This window comes from Elephas maximus, chromosome 7 (assembly GCF_024166365.1).
Source record: "Elephas maximus indicus isolate mEleMax1 chromosome 7, mEleMax1 primary haplotype, whole genome shotgun sequence".
In the NCBI taxonomy this organism is placed as follows: Eukaryota; Metazoa; Chordata; class Mammalia; order Proboscidea; family Elephantidae; genus Elephas; species Elephas maximus.
Window position 1 is genome coordinate 10,537,346 of NC_064825.1, and position 21,371 is coordinate 10,558,716.

The 21,371-nt window shown below is 40.3% G+C and overlaps 1 protein-coding gene across 2 annotated transcripts in view; it reads right to left on the reverse strand.

Annotated features, from left to right (window-relative positions):
• Window positions 1-21,371, reverse strand: part of DDX10 (DEAD-box helicase 10) — a 714,899-nt gene that overhangs the window by 322,857 nt on the left and 370,671 nt on the right. The window contains exon 18 of one of the 2 annotated variants that reach the window (XM_049889361.1): window positions 18,734-20,225. The exons of the other annotated variant lie outside the window; for it this stretch is intronic. Coding sequence (XP_049745318.1) covers window positions 20,048-20,225 — 178 coding nt within the window. The 3' untranslated portion in view covers window positions 18,734-20,047. Of the gene's footprint in view, window positions 1-18,733; window positions 20,226-21,371 lie in introns of those variants that run through there. 2 annotated transcript variants of the gene reach the window in all.

Genomic DNA, 21,371 nt, shown 5'->3' on the forward strand with positions numbered 1-21,371 from the left:
AAGTTTATTTTGTCGGAAAATAATATTGACACTCCTGCGCTTTTTTGATTGTTGTTTGCCTGATATTTTTTTCATCCTTTGAGTTTTAGTTTCTTTGTGTCTTTAAGTTGAAGGTGTGCCTCTTGTAGGCAGCATTAGACAGATCATGTTTTTTAATCCATTCTGGAACTCTCTGTCTCTTTATTGGTGCATTTGCATTCAGCATAATCATCAATGAGTTTAATGCTGTCATTTTGATGTCTTTTTGTGTGTGTGGTTGACAGTTTCTTTGGTCCACTTAATTTTCTGCACTGTTATTTTTCTTTATATAGTTTCTTTTCATTGTTGTTGATTTTGTATTTGCTGAGTCTTTATGTTTTTCTTGTTTTTTATTTTGATGTGTAGGATTGTTAGTTTCCTTTGTGGTTACCTTAATATTTACCCAGATTTTTCTAAGTTTAAACCAATCTTTTGTGTCTTTACATTGCCTTGACTTCCTCTCCATACAAAATATCTATGACTACATTTTTTAGTCCCTTCTTTTTGTTTTATTTATTTATTTATTTCATTAACTTTTATTGAGCTTCAAGTGAATGTTTACAAATCAAGTCAGACTGTCACATATAAGTTTATATACACCTTACCCCATACTCCCCCTTGTTCTCCCCCTGATGAGTCAGCCCTTCCAGTCTCTCCTTTCGTGACAGTTTTGCCAGCTTCCAACTCACTCTATCCTCCCATCCCCCCTCCAGACAGGAGATGCCAACACAGTCTCAAGTGACCACTTGATATAATTAGCTCACTCTTCATCAGCATCTCTCACCTACCCACTGTCCAGTCCCTTTCATGTCTGATGAGCTGTCTCCGGGGGTATTTCCTGCCCTGTGCCAACAGAAGCGTTGGGGACCATGACCGCCGGGATTCCTCTAGTCTCAGTCAGACCATTAAGTATGGTCTTTTTATGAGAATTTGGGGTCTGCATCCCACTGATCTCCTGCTCCCTCAGGGGTCCTCTGCTGTGCTCCCTGCCAGGGCGGTCATCGGTTGTGGTCGGGCACCAACTAGTTCTTCTGGTCTCAGGATGATGTAGCTCTCTGGTTCACGTGGCCCTTTCTGTCTCTTGGGCTCTTAGTTGTAATGTGACCTTGGTGTTCTCCATTCTCCTTTGCTCCAGGTGGGTTGAGACCAATTGATGCATCTTAGATGGCCGCTTGTTAGCATTTAAGACCCCAGACGCCACATTTCAAAGTGGGATGCAGAATGTTTTCATAATAGAATTATGTTGCCAATTGACTTAGAAGTCCCCTTAAACCATGGTCCCAAAACCCCTGCCCTTGCTTCGCTGACCTTTGAAGCATTCATTTCATCCCAGAAACTTCTTTGCTTTTGGTCCAGTCCAGTTGAGCTGACCTTCCATGTATTGAGTGTTGTCCTTCCCTTCACCTAAAGCAGTTCTTATCTACTAATTAATCAGTAAAAAACCCTCTACCACCCTCCCTCCCTCCCCCCCCAAACACAAAAGTAAGTGTGTGTTCTTCTCAGTTTATACTGTTTCTCAAGATCTTATAATAGTCGTCTTATACAATATTTGTCCTTTTGCCTCTGACTAATTTCACTCAGCATAATGCCTTCCAGGTTCCTCCATGTTATGAAATGTTTCACAGATTCGTCACTGTTCTTTATCGATGTGTAGTATTCCATTGTGTGAATATACCACAATTTATTTAACCATTCATCCGTTGATGGACACCTTGGTTGCTTCCAGCTTTTTGCTACTGTAAACAGAGCTGCAATAAACATGGGTGTGCATATATCTGTGTGAAGGCTCTTATTTCTCTAGGGTATATTCCGAAGAGTGGGATTTCTGGGTTGTATGGTAGTTCTATTTCTAACTGTTTAAGATAACGCCAGATAGATTTCCAAAGTGGTTGTACCATTTTATATTCCCACCAGCAGTGTATAAGAGTTCCAATCTCTCCGCAGCCTCTCCAACATTTATTATTTTGTGTTTTTTGGATTAGTGCCAGCCTTGTTGGAGTGAGATGGAATCTCATCGTGGTTTTAATTTCCATTTCTCTAATGGCTAATGATCGAGAGCATTTTCTCATGTATCTGTTAGCTGCCTGAATATCTTCTTTAGTGAAGTGTGTGTTCATATCCTTTGCCCACTTCTTGATTGGGCTGTTTGTCTTTTTGTGGTTGAGTTTTGACAGAATCATAATGATTTTAGAGATCAGGCGCTGGTCGGAGATGTCATAGCGGAAAATTCTTTCCCAGTCTGTAGGTGGTCTTTTTACTCTTTTGGTGAAGTCTTTAGATGAGCATAGGTGTTTGATTTTTAGGAGCTCCCAGTTATCTGGTTTCTCTTCCTCATTTTTGATAATGTTTTCTATTCTGTTTATGCCTTGTATTAGGGTTCTTAAGGTTGTCCCTATTTTTTCTTCCATGATCTTTATCGTTTTAGTCTTTATGTTTAGGTCTTTGATCCACTTGGAGTTAGTTTTTGTGCTTGGTGTGAGGTATGGGTCCTGTTTCATTTTTTTGCAAAGGGATATCCAGTTATGCCAACACCATTTGTTAAAAAGACTATCTTTTCCCCAATTAACTGACTCTGAGCCTTTGTCAAATATCAGCTGCTCATATGTGGATGGATTTATCTCTGGGTTCTCAATTCTGTTCCACTGGTCTGTGTGTCTGTTGTTGTACCAGTACAAAGCTGTTTTGACTACTGTGGCTGTATAATAGGTTCTGAAATCAGGTAGAGTGAGGCCTCCCACTTTCTTCTTCTTTTTCAGTAATGCTTTGCTTATCCGAGGCTTCTTTCCCTTCTATATGAAGTTGGTGATTTGTTTCTCTATCACCTTAAAAAATGACATTGGAATTTGGATCAGAAGTGCATTGTATGTATAGATGGCTTTTGGTGGAATAGACCTTTTTACTATGTTAAGTCTTCCTATCCATGAGCAAGGTATGTTTTTCCACTTAAGTATGTCCTTTTGAATTTCTTGTAGTAGAGCTTTGTAGTTTTCTTTGTATAGGTCTTTTACATCCTTGGTAAGATTTATTCCTAAGTGTTTTATCTTCTTGGGGGCTACTGTGAATGGTATTGATTTGGTTATTTCCTCTTCGATGTTCTTTTTGTTGATGTAGAGGAATCCAAGTGATTTTTGTATGTTTACCTTATAACCTGAGACTCTGCCAAAGTCTTCTATTAGTTTCAGTAGTTTTCTGGTGGATTCGTTGGGGTTTTCTGTGTATAAGATCATGTCATCTGCAAATAGAGATAATTTTACTTCCTCTTTGCCAATCCGGATGCCCTTTATTTCTTTGTCTAGCCTAATTGCTCTGGCTAGGACTTCTAGCACAATGTTGAATACGAGCGGTGATAAAGGGCATCCTTGTCTGGTTCCCGTTCTCAAGGGAAATGCTTTCAGGTTCTCTCCATTTAGAGTGATGTTGGCTGTTGCCTTTGCATAGATGCCCTTTATTATGTTGAGGAATTTTCCTTCAATTCCTATTTGGTGAGAGTTTTTATCATAAAAGGGTGTTGGACTTTGTCAAATGCCTTTTCTGCATCAATTGATAAGATCACGTGGTTTTTGCCTTTTGTTTTATATATGTGGTGGATTACATTAATGGTTTTTCTCATATTAAACCAGCCTTGCATACCTGGTATAAATCCCACTTGGTCATGGTGAATTATTTTTTTGATATGTTGTTGAATTCTATTGGCTGGAATTTTGTTGAGGATTTTTGCATCTATGTTCATGAGGGATACAGGTCTGTAATTTTCTTTTTTTGTAATGTCTTTACCTGGTTTTGGTATCAGGGAGATGGTGGCTTCATAGAATGAGTTGGGTAGTATTCTGTCATTTTGTATGCTTTGAAGTACCTTTAGTAGTAGTGGTGTTAACTCTTCTCTGAAAGTTTGGTAGAACTCTGCAGTGAAGCTGTCCGGGCCAGGGCTTTTTTTGTTGGGAGTTTTTTGATTACCGTTTCAATCTCTTTTTTTGTTATGTGTCTGTTTAGTTGTTCTACTTCTGAATGTGATAGTTTAGGTAGGTAGTGTTTTTCCAGGAATTCATCCATTTCTTCCAGGTTTGCAGATTTGTTAGAGTACAATTTTTCATAATAATCTGATATGATTCTTTTAATTTCAGTTGGGTCTGTTGTGATGTGGCCCTTCTTGTTTCTTATTCGGGTTATTTGTTTCCTTTCCTGTATCTTTAGTCAGTCTAGCCAATGGTTTATCAATTTTGTTATTTTTTTCAAAGAACCAGCTTTTGGCTTTGTTAATTCTTTCAATTGTTTTTCTGTTCTCTAATTCATTTAGTTCAGCTCTAATTTTTAGTATTTGTTTTCCTCTGGTGCCTGATGGATTCTTTTGTTGCTCACTTTCTATTTTTTCAAGTTGTACGGACAGTTCTCTGATTTTGGCTCTTTTTCTTTTTGTATGTGTGCATTTATCGATAGAAATTGGCCTCTGAGCACTGCTTTTGCTGTGTCCCAGAGGTTTTAATAGGAAGTATTTTCATTCTCGTTGCATTCTATGAATTTCCTTATTCCCTCCTTGATGTCTTCTATAACCCAGTCTTTTTTCAGGAGGGTATTGTTCAGTTTCCAAGTATTTCTTTTCCCTAGTTTTTCTGTTATTGATTTCTAGTTTTATTGCCTTGTGGTCTGAGAAGATGCTTTGTAATATTTCGATGTTTTGGATTCTGCAAAGGTTTGTTTTATGACCTAATATGTGGTCTATTCTAGAGAATGTTCCATGCGCGCTAGAAAAAAAAGTATACTTTGCAGCAGTTGGGTGGAGAGTTCTGTATAAGTCAATGAGGTCAAGTTGGTTGATGGTTGTAATTAGGTCTTCTGTGTCTCTATTGAGCTTCTTACTGGATGTCCTGTCCTTCTCCGAAAGTGGTGTGTTGAAGTCTCCTACTATAATTGTGGAGGTGTCTATCTCCCTTTTCAGTTCTGTTAAAATTTGATTTATGTATCTTGCAGCCCTGTCATTGGGTGCATCAATATTTTATATGGTTATATCTTCCTGATCCATTGTCCCTTTTATCATTATGTAGTGTCCTTCTTTATCCTTTGTGGTGGATTTAAGTCTAAAGTCTATTCTGTCAGAAAATAATATTGCTACTCCTCTTCTTTTTTGCTTGTTGTTTGCTTGGTATATTTTTTTCCATCCTTTGAGTTTTAGTTTGTTTGTGTCTCTAAGTCTAAGGTGTGTCTCTCGTAGGCAGCATATAGACGGAACCTGTTTCTTTATCCAGTCCGAGACTCTCTGTCTCTTTATTGGTGCATTTAGTCCATTTACATTCAGCATAATTATAGATAAATAAATGTTTAGTGTTGTCATTTTGATGCCTTTTTATGTGTGTTGTTGACAATTTCATTCTTCCACTTACTTTTTTGTGCTGAGACGTTTTTCTTAGTAAATTGTGAGATCCTCATTTTCATAGTGTTTGATTTTATGTTTGTTGAGTCGTTACGTTTTTCTTGGCTTTTATCTTGAGTTATGGAGTTGTTATACCTCTTTGTGGTTACCTTAATATTTACCCCTATTTTTCTAATTAAAAACCTAACTTGTATTGTCCTATATCACCTTGTATCACTCTCCATATGGCAGTTCTATGCCACCTGTATTTAGTCCCTCTTTTTGATTATTGTGATCTTTTACGTATTGACTTCAATGATTCCCTATTATGAGCTTTTTTTTTTTTAATTAATCTTAATTTGTTTTTTGTGATTTCCCTATTTGAGTTGATATTATTGGTTTTCTGACCAAACAATTTCCTTTAGTGTTTCTTGTAGCTTTGGTTTGGTTTTTGCAGTTTCTCTAAGCTTGTGTTTATCTGTAAATATCTTAATTTCACCTTCATATTTCAGAGAGAGTTTTGCTGGATATATGATCCTTGGCTGGCAGTTTTGCTCCTTCAGTGCTCTGTATATGTCATCCCATTGCCTTCTTGCCTGCATGGTTTCTGCTGAGTAGTCTGAACTTATTCTTATTGATTCTCCCTTGAAGGAGACCTTTCTTTTCTCCCTGGCTGCTTTTAAAATTTTCTCTTCATCTTTGGTTTTGGCAAGTTTGATGATAATATGTCTTGGTGTTTTTCTTTTTGGATCAGTCTCAAATGGGGTTCGATGAGCATCTTGGATAGATATCCTTTCGTCTTTCATGATGTCAGGGAAGTTTTCTGTCAGCAGATCTTCAACTATTTTCTCTGTGTTTTCTGTCCTCCCTCCCTGTTCTGGGACTCCAATCACACGTAAGTTATCCTTCTTGATAGAGTCCCACATGATTCTTAGGGTTTCTTCATTTTTTTAAATTCTTTTATCTGATTTTTTTTCAGCTATGTTGGTATTAATTCCCTGGTCCTCCAGATTTCCCAGTCTGCATTCTAATTGCTCGAGTCTGCTCCTTTGACTTCCTATTGCGTTGTCTAATTCTGTAATTTTATTATTCGTCTTTTGGATTTCTACATGCTGTCTCTCTATGGATTCTTGCAACTTATTAATTTTTCCACTATGTTCTTGAATAATCTTTTTGAGTTCTTCAACTGTTTTATCAGTGTGTTCCTTGGCTTTTTCTGCAGTTTGCCTTATTTCGTTTCTGAGGTCATCCCTGATGTCTTGAAGCATTCTGTAAATTAGTTTTTTATATTCTGTATCTGATAATTCCAGGCTTGTATCTTCATTTGGGAAAGATTTTGATTCTTTTGTTTGGGGGGTTGTAGAAGCTGTCATGGTCTGCTTCTTTATGTGGTTTGATATCGACTGCTGTCTCTGAGCCATCACTAAGCTATAAAAAAAAAAAAGCTATAGTAGTGGTTTATTGTGTAATTGCTCACTGAGTCTTATCTTGTTTTGTTTTCTTTCAATTTATGTGGATGGGCTACTAGATTGTGCTGTCTTGTTTGTTGTAGCCCTTGACTTACTTATGACCTATTATCAGCTGGTTTGGGCTGATGCCAGATATATATGCCTGAGTCTATCCACTATTCTTGAGTAGAATCTGATTTTGGGGCATCGAGTGTGTGCTGCACCCTAACACCTATCCACCTCGAGAAGTAGTGGTGATAGTTGTGTGCACCAGATTCTATTAGCAGCTGGGGTTCACCCTCCAGGGGAGGAAGGATGCTGACAGGCTTCCCCCAAGTGTCAGTGAGATAGGTGTGTCTCTATTTCTGTAGCATCTCGGTGGGAGGGCACTGCAGCTGTACCTTAGGCCCCCAATGCAAGTACCTCTACTGATTGGTAGGTGTCACCCTCCTTAGACCCCTAAGGCAAGAGGCTAGGTGGTCTAGGGGGAGCTTCAGCCCTCAGTTCCCTGTTGTGGGTCAGTTAGGGCTCTGTTGAATAAGCAGAGATATCAGACCTGGGGAACTTGTTTTTCCAGAAAATCCGCTAAAAAAAAAATGCAGTCAGATCCCTATCAGAACTGCCTTTGGACTATAACCGCCACCTTGTTCCCTGTAAGGATGAAAGTCTGAGATTTGGATCATATATGCTTGGCTGTAGCTGGTTCTGTGTTTTTAGTGCAATTAGGGATGGATTTTTGGTCCTTGCGTTTTTTGTGGTTCCTTCTCTCAGGCCGGAAGAATGGGTTAGGAAAAGACCAAAAAAAAAAAAAAAAGGAAAAGCAAAGCCACCGCGGAGCTGGAGCCGTTCTCCCTCTGGCTCAGGAAATTCCAATGTTAATGTAGCTGCCTGGGAAGGGTGGGGGAGGGTTCAGATAAACAGGAGAGTAGCACCCTGGAATATAGCCAAAGTTGCTTATCTTGCTTGGGATGACTGTTTTATCTGAGATTCCAGAGGGGCGTGTCGCCTATGTGTGCTGGCTGTGTGGAGATTGCCCCCGAGGGTCTGGCCCACTGAAGCCGCGGTCAGATCCTCCACTGCCAATCCAAAGCCCAGCGTCAAGGTTCCCCTGCTGGGACGCTGCACTCCTGGCTCGAAAATCAGTCGCTTCCTCCCGGGGACTTCTCGTCCCACCAGCCGCGTCACCGCGCTGCCCCTGCGGACCGGCTGTGCCCCCTCCCAGGGTTAGTTCAGGGGAGTAGGTCTGCGCCCCGTGCTTGCGCCATGACTGCACCCAGTCAAAAGCTCGGCGCCAAGGTTCCCCGGCTGGGACGCTGCACTCCCAGCTCCAAAACCCATCACTGCCTCCCGGGGACTTCTCCCACCAGCCGCGTCGCTACGCCGCCCGCGCGGACTGGCTGGGCCCCCTCCTGGGGTCAGTCCAGGGGGGTAGGGCTGTGCCCCTTGTTTGTGCCCTCACAAGATTTTGTGTTCAGCTCCCCTGAGCCGAGACCTAAGCCTGGCGCCAAGGTTACCTGACTGGGACGCTGGCTCCAGGCTCCGAAAACAGTCACTGCTTCCCCGTATTTGTTCATTCTCCGTCTGTAAATCTGTGTTTGTTGTTCAGGGTCCGTAGATTGTTATGTATGTGATCGATTCCCTTGTTTTTCTGAGTCTTTGTTGCAAGAGGGATCCGAGGTAGCGTCTACCTAGTCTGCCATCTTGGCCCCGCCCTCCTTTTTGTTTTAATATTGTCATCTTTTACATAATGATGTCTTTGCTTCCCTATTTTGATTGTTTTAGCTTTGATTTATTTTTGTGATTTCCCTATCTGGGTTGATATCTGGTTGCTCTGTCCTGTGTTCTAGTCTTGGGTTGTTATCTGATGTTATTGATTTTCTGTTTATCTGGAAATGTCCTAATTTCTTTTTTTTGATGTTTCTGTAACAATGATTTTTATTTACCTAGCAGAGATGCCAAATCCATCAAATAAAAGCAACTTAATTAATCAGTTTCCTTCACTGCCCTAGTTTAATGATCTTATTTAATGTCTGAAAATGTTCTTTCCTGGAGTGATGAAGGTCTTATTTTTTTGACAGTCTATTAAACTTTTTTTTTTATTGTACTTCAGATGGATGTTTACAGAACAAAATAATTTCTCATTTATTTTTTTATACATATTGTTTTATATTTGTTAACAACCCCACTACATGTCACCACTCTCCCTTCTCAACCTTGGGTTCCCTATTACCAGTTTTTCTGTTCCCTCCTGCCTTCTAGTCCTTGCTACTGGGCTGACGTGACTTCATTACTGAGCTGAAAGGGTGTCCGGGAGCCATACTCTCAGGGTTTCTCCAGTCTCTGTCAGGCCAGCAAATCTGGTCTTTCTTTTGAGTTAGAATTTTGTTTTGTTTCTTTTTGTGTGTAAACTTTTTTATGAGTTTTTACCCTAATAGCCTCACACAATATTTGTCCTTTTGTGATTGACTTATTTCACTCAACATAATGTTCTCCAGATTCATCCCTGTTATAAGATGCTTCACAGATTCATCATTGTTCTTTATCGTTGCATAATACTCTGTCATGTGTATGTACCACAGTTTGATTATACATTTATCTTGTTGATGGGCATCTAGGTTGATTCCATCTTTTTGCTATTGTGAACAATGATGCAATGAACATGGGTGTGCATATGTCTATTTGTGTGATGACTCTTATTTCTCTACGATTGCTGGATCATATGGCAGTTCTATTTGTAGCTTTGTAAGGAAGTGCCATATCATTTTCCAAAATGATTGTATCATTTTGCATTCCCACCAGCAGTGCATAAGAGTTCAGTCTCCCCACAGCCTCTCCAACATTTATTTATTTATTTATTTATTTTGATTCATGCTAGTAATGCTGGGGTGGGATGGTATCTTTGTGGTTTTGACTTGCATTTCTTTAATGGCTAGTGATTGTGAGCATTTCCTCATGTGTCTGCTAGCCACTTGAATGTCTTCTTTGGTGAAGTGTTTGTTCATTTCCTCTGACCATTTTGTAACTGGATTATTTGTCTTTTTGTTGTACAGGTGTTGGATTTTCTTGTAGATTTTAGATATCAGACCTTTGTCTGATTTGTAATAGCCAAAAATTTCTTCCCAGTCTGTAGGTTCTTTTACTCTTTTTTGAAGTCTTTTCATGAGCATAAGTGTTCAATTTTTAGAGGATCCCAGTTATCTAGCTTATCTTCTGGAGTTTGTGTGTTGTTGGCTGTGGTTTGTATCTTGTTAATGCCATGTATTAAGGCCTCTAGTGTTGATCCTATTTTTTCTTCTATGAACTTCATAGTTTTTAGCTTTATATTTAGGTCTTTGATCCATTTTGAGTTAGTTTTTGTACAATGCTGTGAGGTGTGGGTCCTGTTTCATTTTTTTGCAGATGGTAGAAATGTCCTAATTTCACCATATTTGAGAGACAGTTTTGCTGAATATATAATTCTTGGCTGGCAATTTTTTTCCTTCAAGGCTTTATATATGTCATCCCATTGCCTTCTTGCCTGCATGGTTTCTGCCAAGCAGTCCGAACTTACTCTTACTGACACTCCTTTGTAGGTGAGTTTTTGTTTATCCCTAGTTGCTCTTAAAATTCTGTATCTTTGGTTTTGTCACGTTTGATTATGTCATGGTGACTTTCTTTTGGGATCTACCTTGTGTGGGGTTTGATAAGCATCTTGGATAGATATCTTCTCATCTTTCACAACATCAGGGAAGTGTTCTGACAGCAAATCCTTAAAAATTCTCTTTGTATTTTCTGTTATCCCCCCTGTTCTGGCACTCCAATCACTTGTAGGTTATTCCTCTGGATGAAAAAAACCCAGGTGAGTCCTACATAATTCTTACGGTTTCTTCATTTTTAAAAATTCTTTTGTTTTTTCCTCAAATATAGTGGTGTCTAGTGCTTTATCTTCAGTCTCACTAATTCTGACTTCCATTGCCTCAATTCTGCTCCTATGACTTTTATTGAGTTGTCTAATTCTGAAATTTTATTGTTTTCTTCTGGATTTCTGTTTGCTGTCTCTCTATGGATTCTTGCAGCCTGTTAAATTTGTCATTATACTCTCCTCTAATCTTCTTAAGTTCCTCTATTGCTTTGTATGTTCCTTGGCCTCTTCTGCATTTTGTCTGATCGCCTTCCTGATCTCTTGAAGAGCTCTGTATATTAACCTTTTGTATTCTACCTCCAATAATTCCAGGAAGTTATCTTCATCCAGGAGATTTCTTGCTTCTCTGTTTTGGGAGCTTGCTGAAGCCATTATGGTCTGCCTCTTTATGTGATTTGGCATTGACTGTTTTCTCTGAGCCATCAATAAATTATTGTATTTATTTATTTAATGTTTGCTTACTGTATCCTGGCTTCTTGCTTTGCTTTGTTTTGATATGTCCAAATAGGTTGCTTGAGTGAGATAGCTTGATTATTTTCACCTTTGAAGCTCTAACATCCTGTCACCAGGTCGTTAGAGCTGTTACTAGGTATGTGAGCCCAGGAGTCCACTTACTTTTCTTGTATGGATTCAGTTCAGGTGTCCAGGTAGTCATCAAGTGAGTGGTGCAGGCTTTCACCTACAATCCTAGATAAGCAGGAGTGATTGGTGTAGGCACAGGTATCTGTGTGCAGTAATGGGTCACATTCTGAGCAGGGTAACACGCTGACAACTGCCCCGAGTGTCTCTGAGGAAAGCATGTCCCTGTTCCCTACAGCCTGTACATGGGTGGGTATTGTATCCAAACTATGGGCATCCAACGCTGTTGACTCTAAGGGATAAAAGGGAGGCATCAATTATTCTTTGACCCCTGTCACAGGTGGCTAGGTGGCGTGGGTGGAGCCACCAGTCCTCAGGCCTCTGATGTAGGTGAGAACCCTGCTTAATAAACAGTGTCAAATGTCAAAAACCCATCTCTCCACTGCACAACTGAAACAGTTGAAGTTAGACTTCAGGTATATACCCTGTTGTACCATGCTAATGAGGGCCTATGCTGTTGAAATGGGCCCACACCGGTGTATGCAGGGGTGAAAGGCATTCAAAGTCTGTGGACCCCTTGTGCCTGTGCCTAGGCAAAGGAGCTGTTTCTGCCCTGCGTTCCTGGTTTATAGGAGCTGGCAGATTATTTTTTCCCTGTTTGTTAATTTGTTTCCTCTCCAGGTCTGGGAGAATGGCTCAGAGTACAGGACAGGTCATACCTCAGCCCAGGGGATGTGGCAGTCTCTGAAGCCAGCTCTGACCCAGTGTATATCAGGAAGCGGGCAGGTTTTAAGTGGGAGATGGGTTTTTCCGAAAGGGGTGTTTTTTGATCCGTGTGGCAAGTTAGACACATGTACTTATCTTTTGCCAATTGAGTGCCGCTTTTTGCCAACTCTGGAGGCATGAGTAGACTCTCTGCCTCTTGGTTTCTCCTATTACGGAAAACAAGTCCTGAACTCCACTGCATGTCTTATGGTTGGCACCAGTTGATCCTGGCCTGCAGGGTGTCAGTTGTTGCCAGGAGAGGTCTAGCAACTCTTCACTGCTTCTGAACCCTCTCGCCCTTCCCCTGCTGCTCAGTCTGATTCTTCAGCTTTGCCTTTGATGTTCAGGGTTTGTAGATTGTCATATATAATCGATGCACTTGTTTTTCCGGGTCTTTGTTGTGACAGGAGCCACAGGAAGCATCTGAATACTCTATCTTGGCCCTGCCTCTCCCATTTAATAAACTTTTTTGCTATAAGTCACACTAAATATTCCATTGCATCTATTAGATCAGTTACAACAAATAAGCTAACATACCCTTACATTGGAGAGGAAGCAAGTCCTCTTGTTATTGAGTCATCTATTGATTTATAAGGAGCCCTGGTGGCACAATTATTAAACACTGAGCTACTAACCAAAACATTGGTGGTTCAAACCCACCCAGCATTTCCACAGAAAAAAGACCTGGAGATCTGCTCCCATAAAGATTATAGCCTAGAAAATCCTATAGGGCAGCTCTACTCTGTCACATTATTAGTCGAAATCAACTTGATGTCAACTAACAACGACATTGGTGATTTATAGAGCAATAAGGTCTCTTGCAAGAATTTAGGCAGGAGTTGGTTTTCCTTGTATGTTTGTTGTTTGTTTATACCTAAAAATATCCAAGAATGTCTATGGCAGCTTTAGTCATACTATCCCCAAACTGGAAACAACTCAAGTGTCCATTGAACATGGATAAACAAACTGTGTTTCAGTTATCTATTGTTAAATAACAAAATACAACAAAACTTATAGGCTTACACAACGATTTATTATTTCTCACAGTTCTGTGGGTTTGATGTGGCCAGTTTTCTGTTCATGAGATGTCACCTGGGGTTACTCATGTAGGGTACATTCAGTAGGGAGTTTGGCTGGGGGTGGAAGGTATAAGATGGCTTCTTTTCCATGTCTGGTACCTCAGCTGGTGTGGTCAGAATGGCTGGTAGTTGGCTGGGCCTCTCTCTCCATGTAGTCTCTCATGATTCAGTAGTTTAGCTGGATCTCAAGAGCAGTTGTTGGTTTTATTAGTGATAGCTGTTTACTGAACACTTGCTAAGTCCCAGGCACATATTATATTTTCTCATTTAATTCTCAAGAGTTGTTGAAGGGGGATATTATTATTACATTTTATAGTAGACTAAAATGAGGCTCAGAAACAACAAATGTCATGTCCAAGTTCACCAGCTAAGTAAAGGCAGAACCAATTAATCAGTAGTAAGAGATAATGTGGTTAAGAGTTACAGTTGCTAACCAAAAGGTCAGCAGTTCGAATCCACCACCCACTCCTTGGAAACCCTATGGGGCAGTTCTACTTTGTCCTATAGGGTCACTATGAGTCAGAATTGACTTGACAGCAATGGGTTTTTTGGCAAGAGGTAGTGTTGGAGTTCCATTACACATCAGCCACATTCCAAAATGCCTAATACTGCATATATACTGCTGGTCAGTGGCCTAGGATGACACTGATTTGATTTTTAAGGCATAAAAGCAGCTCTCAAAACAGATAAACAGGTATGTTTTTGGTACCCACATGCCCAGTAGTCAATGTAACCTCTGGGCCTAGGTTCTTGGTGCTCTACTGCTTTGCAAAACCACTCTTGGTACAGCCTTTGCCACTTCTACACTCAGACAAGGGCTCCATCTTCCAAATTCAACTTTTCCCCTTTCTTTTCTCCCACAATGAACTTCTGATGTAGATGGATATTAGGCAATCAGCAACTATGGGCACAATTTAGTATGAATAACTAAAAGCCTTTGTCCTACCAGGGCTGCCTTTAAAAAGATAATCTCATTAATCTAAAAGGGTGTTTAATTGGTAGAATGTATCCATTCATTCACCAAATGCTTGTTGAGTGTTTACTATGTGCCAGGTGGCATTCTAGGAGCTGAGATACAGCAATGAACAGAGCAGACACTCTCTGGCCTCAAGGAGCTTCTTTGTTTGATGGGGAAGAGGACAGCATGGAGACAGTGCTTTGTTGCATGTATTTTCACCACAATTATTAAAAAAAAAAAAAAAAAAACTAAGAAAAACAAACATAAATAAATAAAGGAAAAAAGATTTGAGCAGACACTTCACCAAAAGTATATGGATGACAAATAAATACATGAAAAGGTTCTCAATAACTTTAGGCGTTAAAGAAATGCAATTTAAAATCACAATGAGACCCACACAGATACAGTCAACTGATCTTTTACATAGGAGCAAAGGCAATTCAGTGAAGAAAGAACAGTCTTTTCAATAAATGGTGCTGGAACAACTGAACATCCATCCATATGCAGGAAAAAAAAAGCTAGACATACAGCTTACATCTTTCACAAAATTTAACTGAAAATGGATCATAGACTTAATGTAAGATGCAAAACTATACAACTTCTAGAACATAAGAGAAAATCTAGGTGACCTTGGGTTTGTCGACAACTTTTTTGATACAATACCAAAAGCATGATCCATAAAAGAATAAAATAGTAAGCCAGACTTCACTGAAATAAAAAACTTCTGCTCTGCAAAAAGCACTGTTAAGAGAATGGAAAGATAAGCCACAGACTGGGAGAAAATATTTGCAAAACCCATACCTTATAAAGGATTTCTGTCTAAGATACACAAAGGGCTGCTTTATTTTTTGTCATTCTTGTCCCTACCTTAAAGTCTTTTATACATACTCTTTTGCTTATTGTCTATCTAGAATATAAACCCTGAGGTTAGTCAGTTTATCCTTGCTATATCTCTAGTACATAGAACAGGGCCTAGTACTCAATAAACCAAAACCAAACCCATTGGCTGTCAACTCCTACTCATAGTAACCCTATAGTACACAGTACGTGTTGAATAAACTAAGTTTCTGAGGGCCTCTCCTCTCCTCCCATTAAAGAGTCCACTTATTTACACCCTACGTCTCTGTGCTTGTTCTCTTCTGTTGCCCCCGTACCCATCCTTCAGCATTCTCCTCTTTGCTCTGGGTATGGAAGGCTGACTATATGGACGTCTACAGGCAACCTTGCTTTCTGCCTTTTGACTGGGTGGGGCTAATGGGAGCCACTGGCAAAAATCTGGAGAGGCAGGAGGGTGAGGTCAGGTATTTATCCTCTTGGCTCACTCCCTGTGGCCACCTCAGGCTGGCTGCACACCTCAATTAAAGGTTATAATTTCTCTCAAGCTGCTCTTTCTACTTTCTCTCCTTCAGGGTTTTGGTAACCAACTGCTAGCTCCCCTCATCCCTTCAGGGTGAGGGGTATAACAGTTCTAATACTAGCCTCAGAGTACATAATCCTTTGTGGTTTCCTTATACCCTGCCCTCACCTATGTAAATAACCCCTTTATGAAACCTCCTTTGAATTATCCAATTTGTGTGTGCCATCTGTTTCCTGCTGGGACTCTGATAGAATCCCTATTGTGAATAATGATTTTAATAACTCTATGAATTCCATAGAAGTACAACCAGAATGCTCCTTAGAAGCAAGGATGGCGAGACTGCATCTTACATACTTTGGACATGTTGTCAGGAGGGATCAGTCCCTGGAAAAGGACATCATGCTTGGCAGAGTCCAGGGTCAGCAGAAAAGAGGAAGACCCTCAACAAGGTGGATTGACACAGTGGCTGTAAGCATAACATGAGCTCAAGCATAACGACTGTAAGGATGGCGCAGGACCGGGCAGTGTTTCGCTTCTGTTGTGCCTAGGGTTGCTATGAGTCGGAACCAACTTGATGGCACCTAACAACAACAACATGAATTCCATTAGAGCTTTCCTACTCTAATGTGGTCAGGGGCCAGCAGTATCACTTGGGAGCTTGTTAGAAATGCAGAATCTCAGGCCCCCCCAGACCTACTATTCAGAATGTACACTTTAAAAAGATACCCTGTTCATCCAAGCCTATGTAACAATCCCTCTGCACATCAGTGTCTAAGAAGCACTGTATTGGACTATTTTGAGTTTTATTGAAGTTCTTTTGGGTACAAAGAACCCAAGACTCACTCAGGCAACAGGGTCTTACACCTCAGGAAATGGAGACAGCTGGCACAGAACTCTTAAGACCCACGAGAATGTTAAGCCTCATGGTGACAGGAAGTAGGTCAGTGTGGCTCTGAGTCCTCTGCAACAGGTGTCTGCAGGTCTTCCCTTTGGCGATTCTGCCTGAACACGACTCACTATTCTGCACTTAACTAGCTTCGCTTCCCATGACCAGTTGGATCCCATACCATTTCTCTTTAACTTTTTGCCAGTGTTTGTGTCCATTTATAACTTTGCTTCACTTCTCTTGACTTCATTTATAATGTGCTCCCAGGTCTATCTCATAAATTTTCCTATTTTTGCTCACTGTCTAGATTTCAGTCTCTGAGATTAAGAATATTGTTCACCCAATTCATCCCTGTTTTTGGCCAGTTTTTTCTCTCTCATAGGCTAGAGGCTAGCCTTTGGGTTAGCTGCCAATCCCTGATTCAGCAGGCGCTAGGCGACATGGTAGAAAACTCATCTGCCCTGAGCTACCCAATCAGCACGGGCTGTGGAAGAAAATCACTCCATGATTTCATGTCTAGTTAAAACAGTCTTAAAGAAAATATAAAACAGGGTTTCAAATCTTGGTTGCAGGCTTCTCCTCCTTACTTACACTCCTACCTCCCCCTGTCCCCCCAGTTCTCCCAGTACTTCCCAGGAACATCTGTATCCTCTGGCAGCCTCTAATAGTCATAAAGATGACTTTACACGTTCAGGGTATTTCAAATGTTGTATAACAAAATTAATTAAATTTAATTAAACTTATCCATTTTTTATGGCCCTAAATCTAAAATGCCATGTTAAGCTTATGAGATGGCAGTCCTCCAAAGGGTTCTGCTGCTGGGTAAATCTGCTATCAGACTTAAGCAATTTTAGGGATCATTTTATATGAGCGAGTCTGATGATGGCCTCTCTGCCTGGGTTAAACATCACCCAAGAATTAGTCTCTGGGTCCAAGGCCAAGCAACTTCCTATGTCTGCCCTCCTTCTAGCATTACTGCCACAGCTCCCTCACTCATGGAATGATCTTCATCTTCCTGTCTTTTCGTGGTGCACTGAATTATGGATTTAATTCCCTTTCCCCTAGTATATGACAGCAGAGCAGGGAACTGTGTTTCTCCCAAGTACAGGGGCTGGTATGTGGTAGTCACTGAATTTATTGAATTAATGAATGCTCTTTTCATTGGTTACACGTTTCTCTCACTTTGTGTGTTAGTCAGGTTTTACTGTGATAACGCTGTCAAGTAAACTCCCATGTCTTGGTGGATTACAGCAATAGTTATTTCTTGTCCACAGGTTTGAGAGTTGGCTGTGGTGCCTGCAGGGTGGCTGCAGGTCTGCTTCTCGTGTCTTCTCATTTTCGGCCCAGGCTGAAGGAAATGCCAATGCATCTTAAGGTCTCTGCTGACAATCCATGCATGGTCACTGCCACCACATTCCATTGGCTAAAGCAAGCCGCCAGGCCAAGCCCAACAAAAGTGAGTGCTTCTGGTAAGCCCAAAGGAGGGAAAGGGCAGGAGTGATGCTTGCTAAACAGTAATACAGTATTATGTGTTGTTGGAGCCCTGAGGATGCAGTGGTTAAGAGCTTGGCTGCTAACCAAAAGGTCGGCAGTTCGAATCCACCAGCCGCTCCTTGGAAACGCTATGGAACAGTTCTACTCTGTTCTAAAGGGTCACTGAGTTGGAATCGACTCCATGGCAACAGTTTTTTTTTTATCACGTAATATTGAGTTTTCCATCAACACCGTTCTGATGTTCTACTTTTCAAAATCAACAAACTAAAATCCCCTAAAATGTATATGTTAGTAGGATCCCTTCTGTTCTTGGGACAGACTACAACCAAAGTAGTTTTGTAAAAAAGAAACGTACTGACTCGCAACAGAACTGGGAAGCCCAGGGACAGCAGCTTGTGTGATGCCCTCAGGGCTCGCTCTTCTCTCTTTACTCTGCTCACCTCCAGGTGTTGCACAGCCTCTCAGCATCAGCCTCAGTCACACCCTCCTCCTTTAGTAAACTCCCCACGTAAGAAACTTATGTCTACCATCTGCCTTTCACTCTTACGGGAGTCTAGTCGTCCCTGCCTCGGTATTATACTCACCCCTGGTCCAATCTCTCTGTCTAGGAGAATGGGTTACCATAGCTGGCCAGATTTGGGTCATGTGCCCACCGTGGGTGTCAAGACATGATAGGGTCTACTCCCACAAAAAAGGGGGGTGGGTCAAAAAGCTCAATGGGTAGCTAAAAACAGTAGCTAATTTGGACTTCTTCAGTATATATCCATTTTTTGAGTATAGACTTACAGTGAGCCAAGAACCTTATATTTTATTCTATGTTCAGATGAAGAGAATAATTTAAATGTCGTAATTCTTTATTTGGGTTAGAAAAAACAAAATCTAAAACCGCAGAGTGAATTCAATGGTAAACCTTTAGTTTATCCACTTTTGCATCATACATCCTTTGAGAACATTCAAGGCCAACAGATTCTTCCCCAGAAACCTTAATTTAAAAATCTTCACAGGCTGTTATACTCCCAATTTCTTCCTCATCTGGCTTTCTTTTCCCTCCTTTTATAACCATGTCATCACTCTGTATCGTTCCTACCGCAGGTGATGGAGCAATGTGCTAAGTAGCTCTTTAAAACTACCTCGGTTTATTACTGTCCATTTAACTCAGTAAGCATTTGCCATCAGTTGCCTTCCTCGGATTCAGAATTGATTTGCACCTGTCACTGGAATTATTTTTCTGTATTATTATGTGACGTGGGAAGTAAGAAAAGAATAGTGAGAGCGTGACAAATCTATGATAAAATCACTGGTTTCACGCCAAGGCCCAGATTTCTTTACCATGTCCTTTTTCTTTGAAGAATCTGGGAGTTATTTGTAACAAAAAAGAGACTCTGTCTTGCTTTGCTTTTGACTCATTATCAGAACCTGGCTCTGGGTGGGGATCTGTACACCTGCTGAAAAGGACAGGTGCAGAAGACCTAACGCTAATGTGCCCTAAGTAAGAGATGAGGTTTTAAGTCACAAGGTCTTCAGATTCAGGACCTAACACTACAAGTCTGCAAGTGTTGAGTGATAACTTTGAGAAGAGTGACTCGACAACATGATGAATTCACTGTTGCAGGCACTGGCAAAGCATTTTAACCTAACCTAAATCTTTAACCTAAAAAACCTCCCCTTCAGGGAGTTCTTCTATTACTGGACACAATGAAAACATTCATATTTTATTTTATAGGAAATATGTTTATTTTTTTTATCATCTCAATTTAAAAATACTCATTTTTTTCTCAGGGCTGGTCCATCATACTCTGGAGGTATTAAATACAACTAAATTGTTAGCAATTCTGTTCAACAATACATAGAAATTTTTGAATGGTAAGCAAGACGGGAATTTCAAACAATGGAATAGGATCTCTGGAACTTGATGGTAAAACAAAGGAAGCATTTCCAGTGACGAGATTTAGGAACCCACGGATAAAGTCTAACAGAGCACATGCTGGAAAATGTGATCAGGAAATGTTAGAGTCCACTCTAACTCTGGGTTTACTGTGTGAGGGAGCAACCACGTCCCGCGAAAGTGGCTTACACAAACAATCACTTCTGTCTGGAGAATGGGTCCTTTGGGTGCAGGACTTGTGTTACTGGAATGACCTAAAGCCAATTATTTCCAACTTCTTGTCCACACAATCATGACCCATGGTTTCAAGAAGAAGACAAAAGCAGGAACTATTTAGCTTTGACTTTTAAGTAGATGTAACACCAACTCTTCGTCTTCTGCTAAAGATAGGCCCGTATCCAAAGGCTCTAATGTCTCCCACTTGGCCTTTTTTCTATTACGACTTGGTGGTCCCGTGTCTTCTATTTTACTATTGTTCCTTTTTCTCATTCCCTGCTGCTTCTTGGTATCACTGGTGGGAAAAAAATCCAATTATTTATATTTTAAGATATTTAAATTCATCATTATGAAAGCAACCAAATAGGACAAAATAATCAATAACACATAGTTGGTAACAGCAGTATAATTATTCAAGAGGGAAAGAAACCGTAACATCAGGCTACCTGTGTCATAAGTAAGTACTTTCACATCAGTGGATGAGGAGAAAGGGCCTGCCACAGTGCAGGGTTCATGGCACACATTGTATCATATGATCCTCACAATAATTCGAGGAAGCTATGGCTATATTACCCCCAATTTAAGGATGCTGAGAAACCCCACAGGGCCTTCAGACTGGTCTACCATATCAAACCATACCTACTTAAAGTTAGGTTTATCTTTTAGGTAGCAATTTCCTGGTTAACATACCAGAATACCAGGTACTGATTCTACTATCTCTATTACATTCAATTCTGTCATACAGATCACAAAGAAAATAGAACTTGAAATATTACATTATGAATTGCTTAAGAGTTCAAATTGATTTTCCCCATTTAAAAATTAATATCTAACATATATACATAGTCTCAAACCAAACCAAACCTGCTGCTATTAAGTCGATTAACTCATAGCAATTCTATAGGACAGAGTAGAACAATCCCATAGGGTTTCCAAGGCTGTAAATCTTTATGGGAGCAGACTGCCACATCTTTCTCCCACGGAGTGTGCTAGCAGGTTCGAACCACTGACATTCTGGTTAGCAGCTGTGCACTTAACCACTGTGCCACCAGGGCTCCTTATAAATAGTCTAACCCAAACATAAATATTATTTCAGTATTCTGCATATACCCAAGGCATAAACCATAAAAGTAAAGCTAATGTGAGAAGGCAGAAAAAATCACTTGATAAAAATAGAAAAAGCAAAACAACATATTCAAAGCATTTTGAAATATCAAGTTTAAAAATGACCTAATTATTGGATACAGAGCCTCCAGACAGCAGTCATTCTATAAAATAAAAAACCTATACACTAGCAGTAACAGTAGCTACCATTTATTATGGGATTACTAAGGGCCCGGCATTGTGCTACCGACTTCACAAATATCGCGTCATTTAATCTTCATGGAAACTGTTGGTGGGGGGAACATTAGCTTTATTCTATAATAAGGTTAAGAAAGGT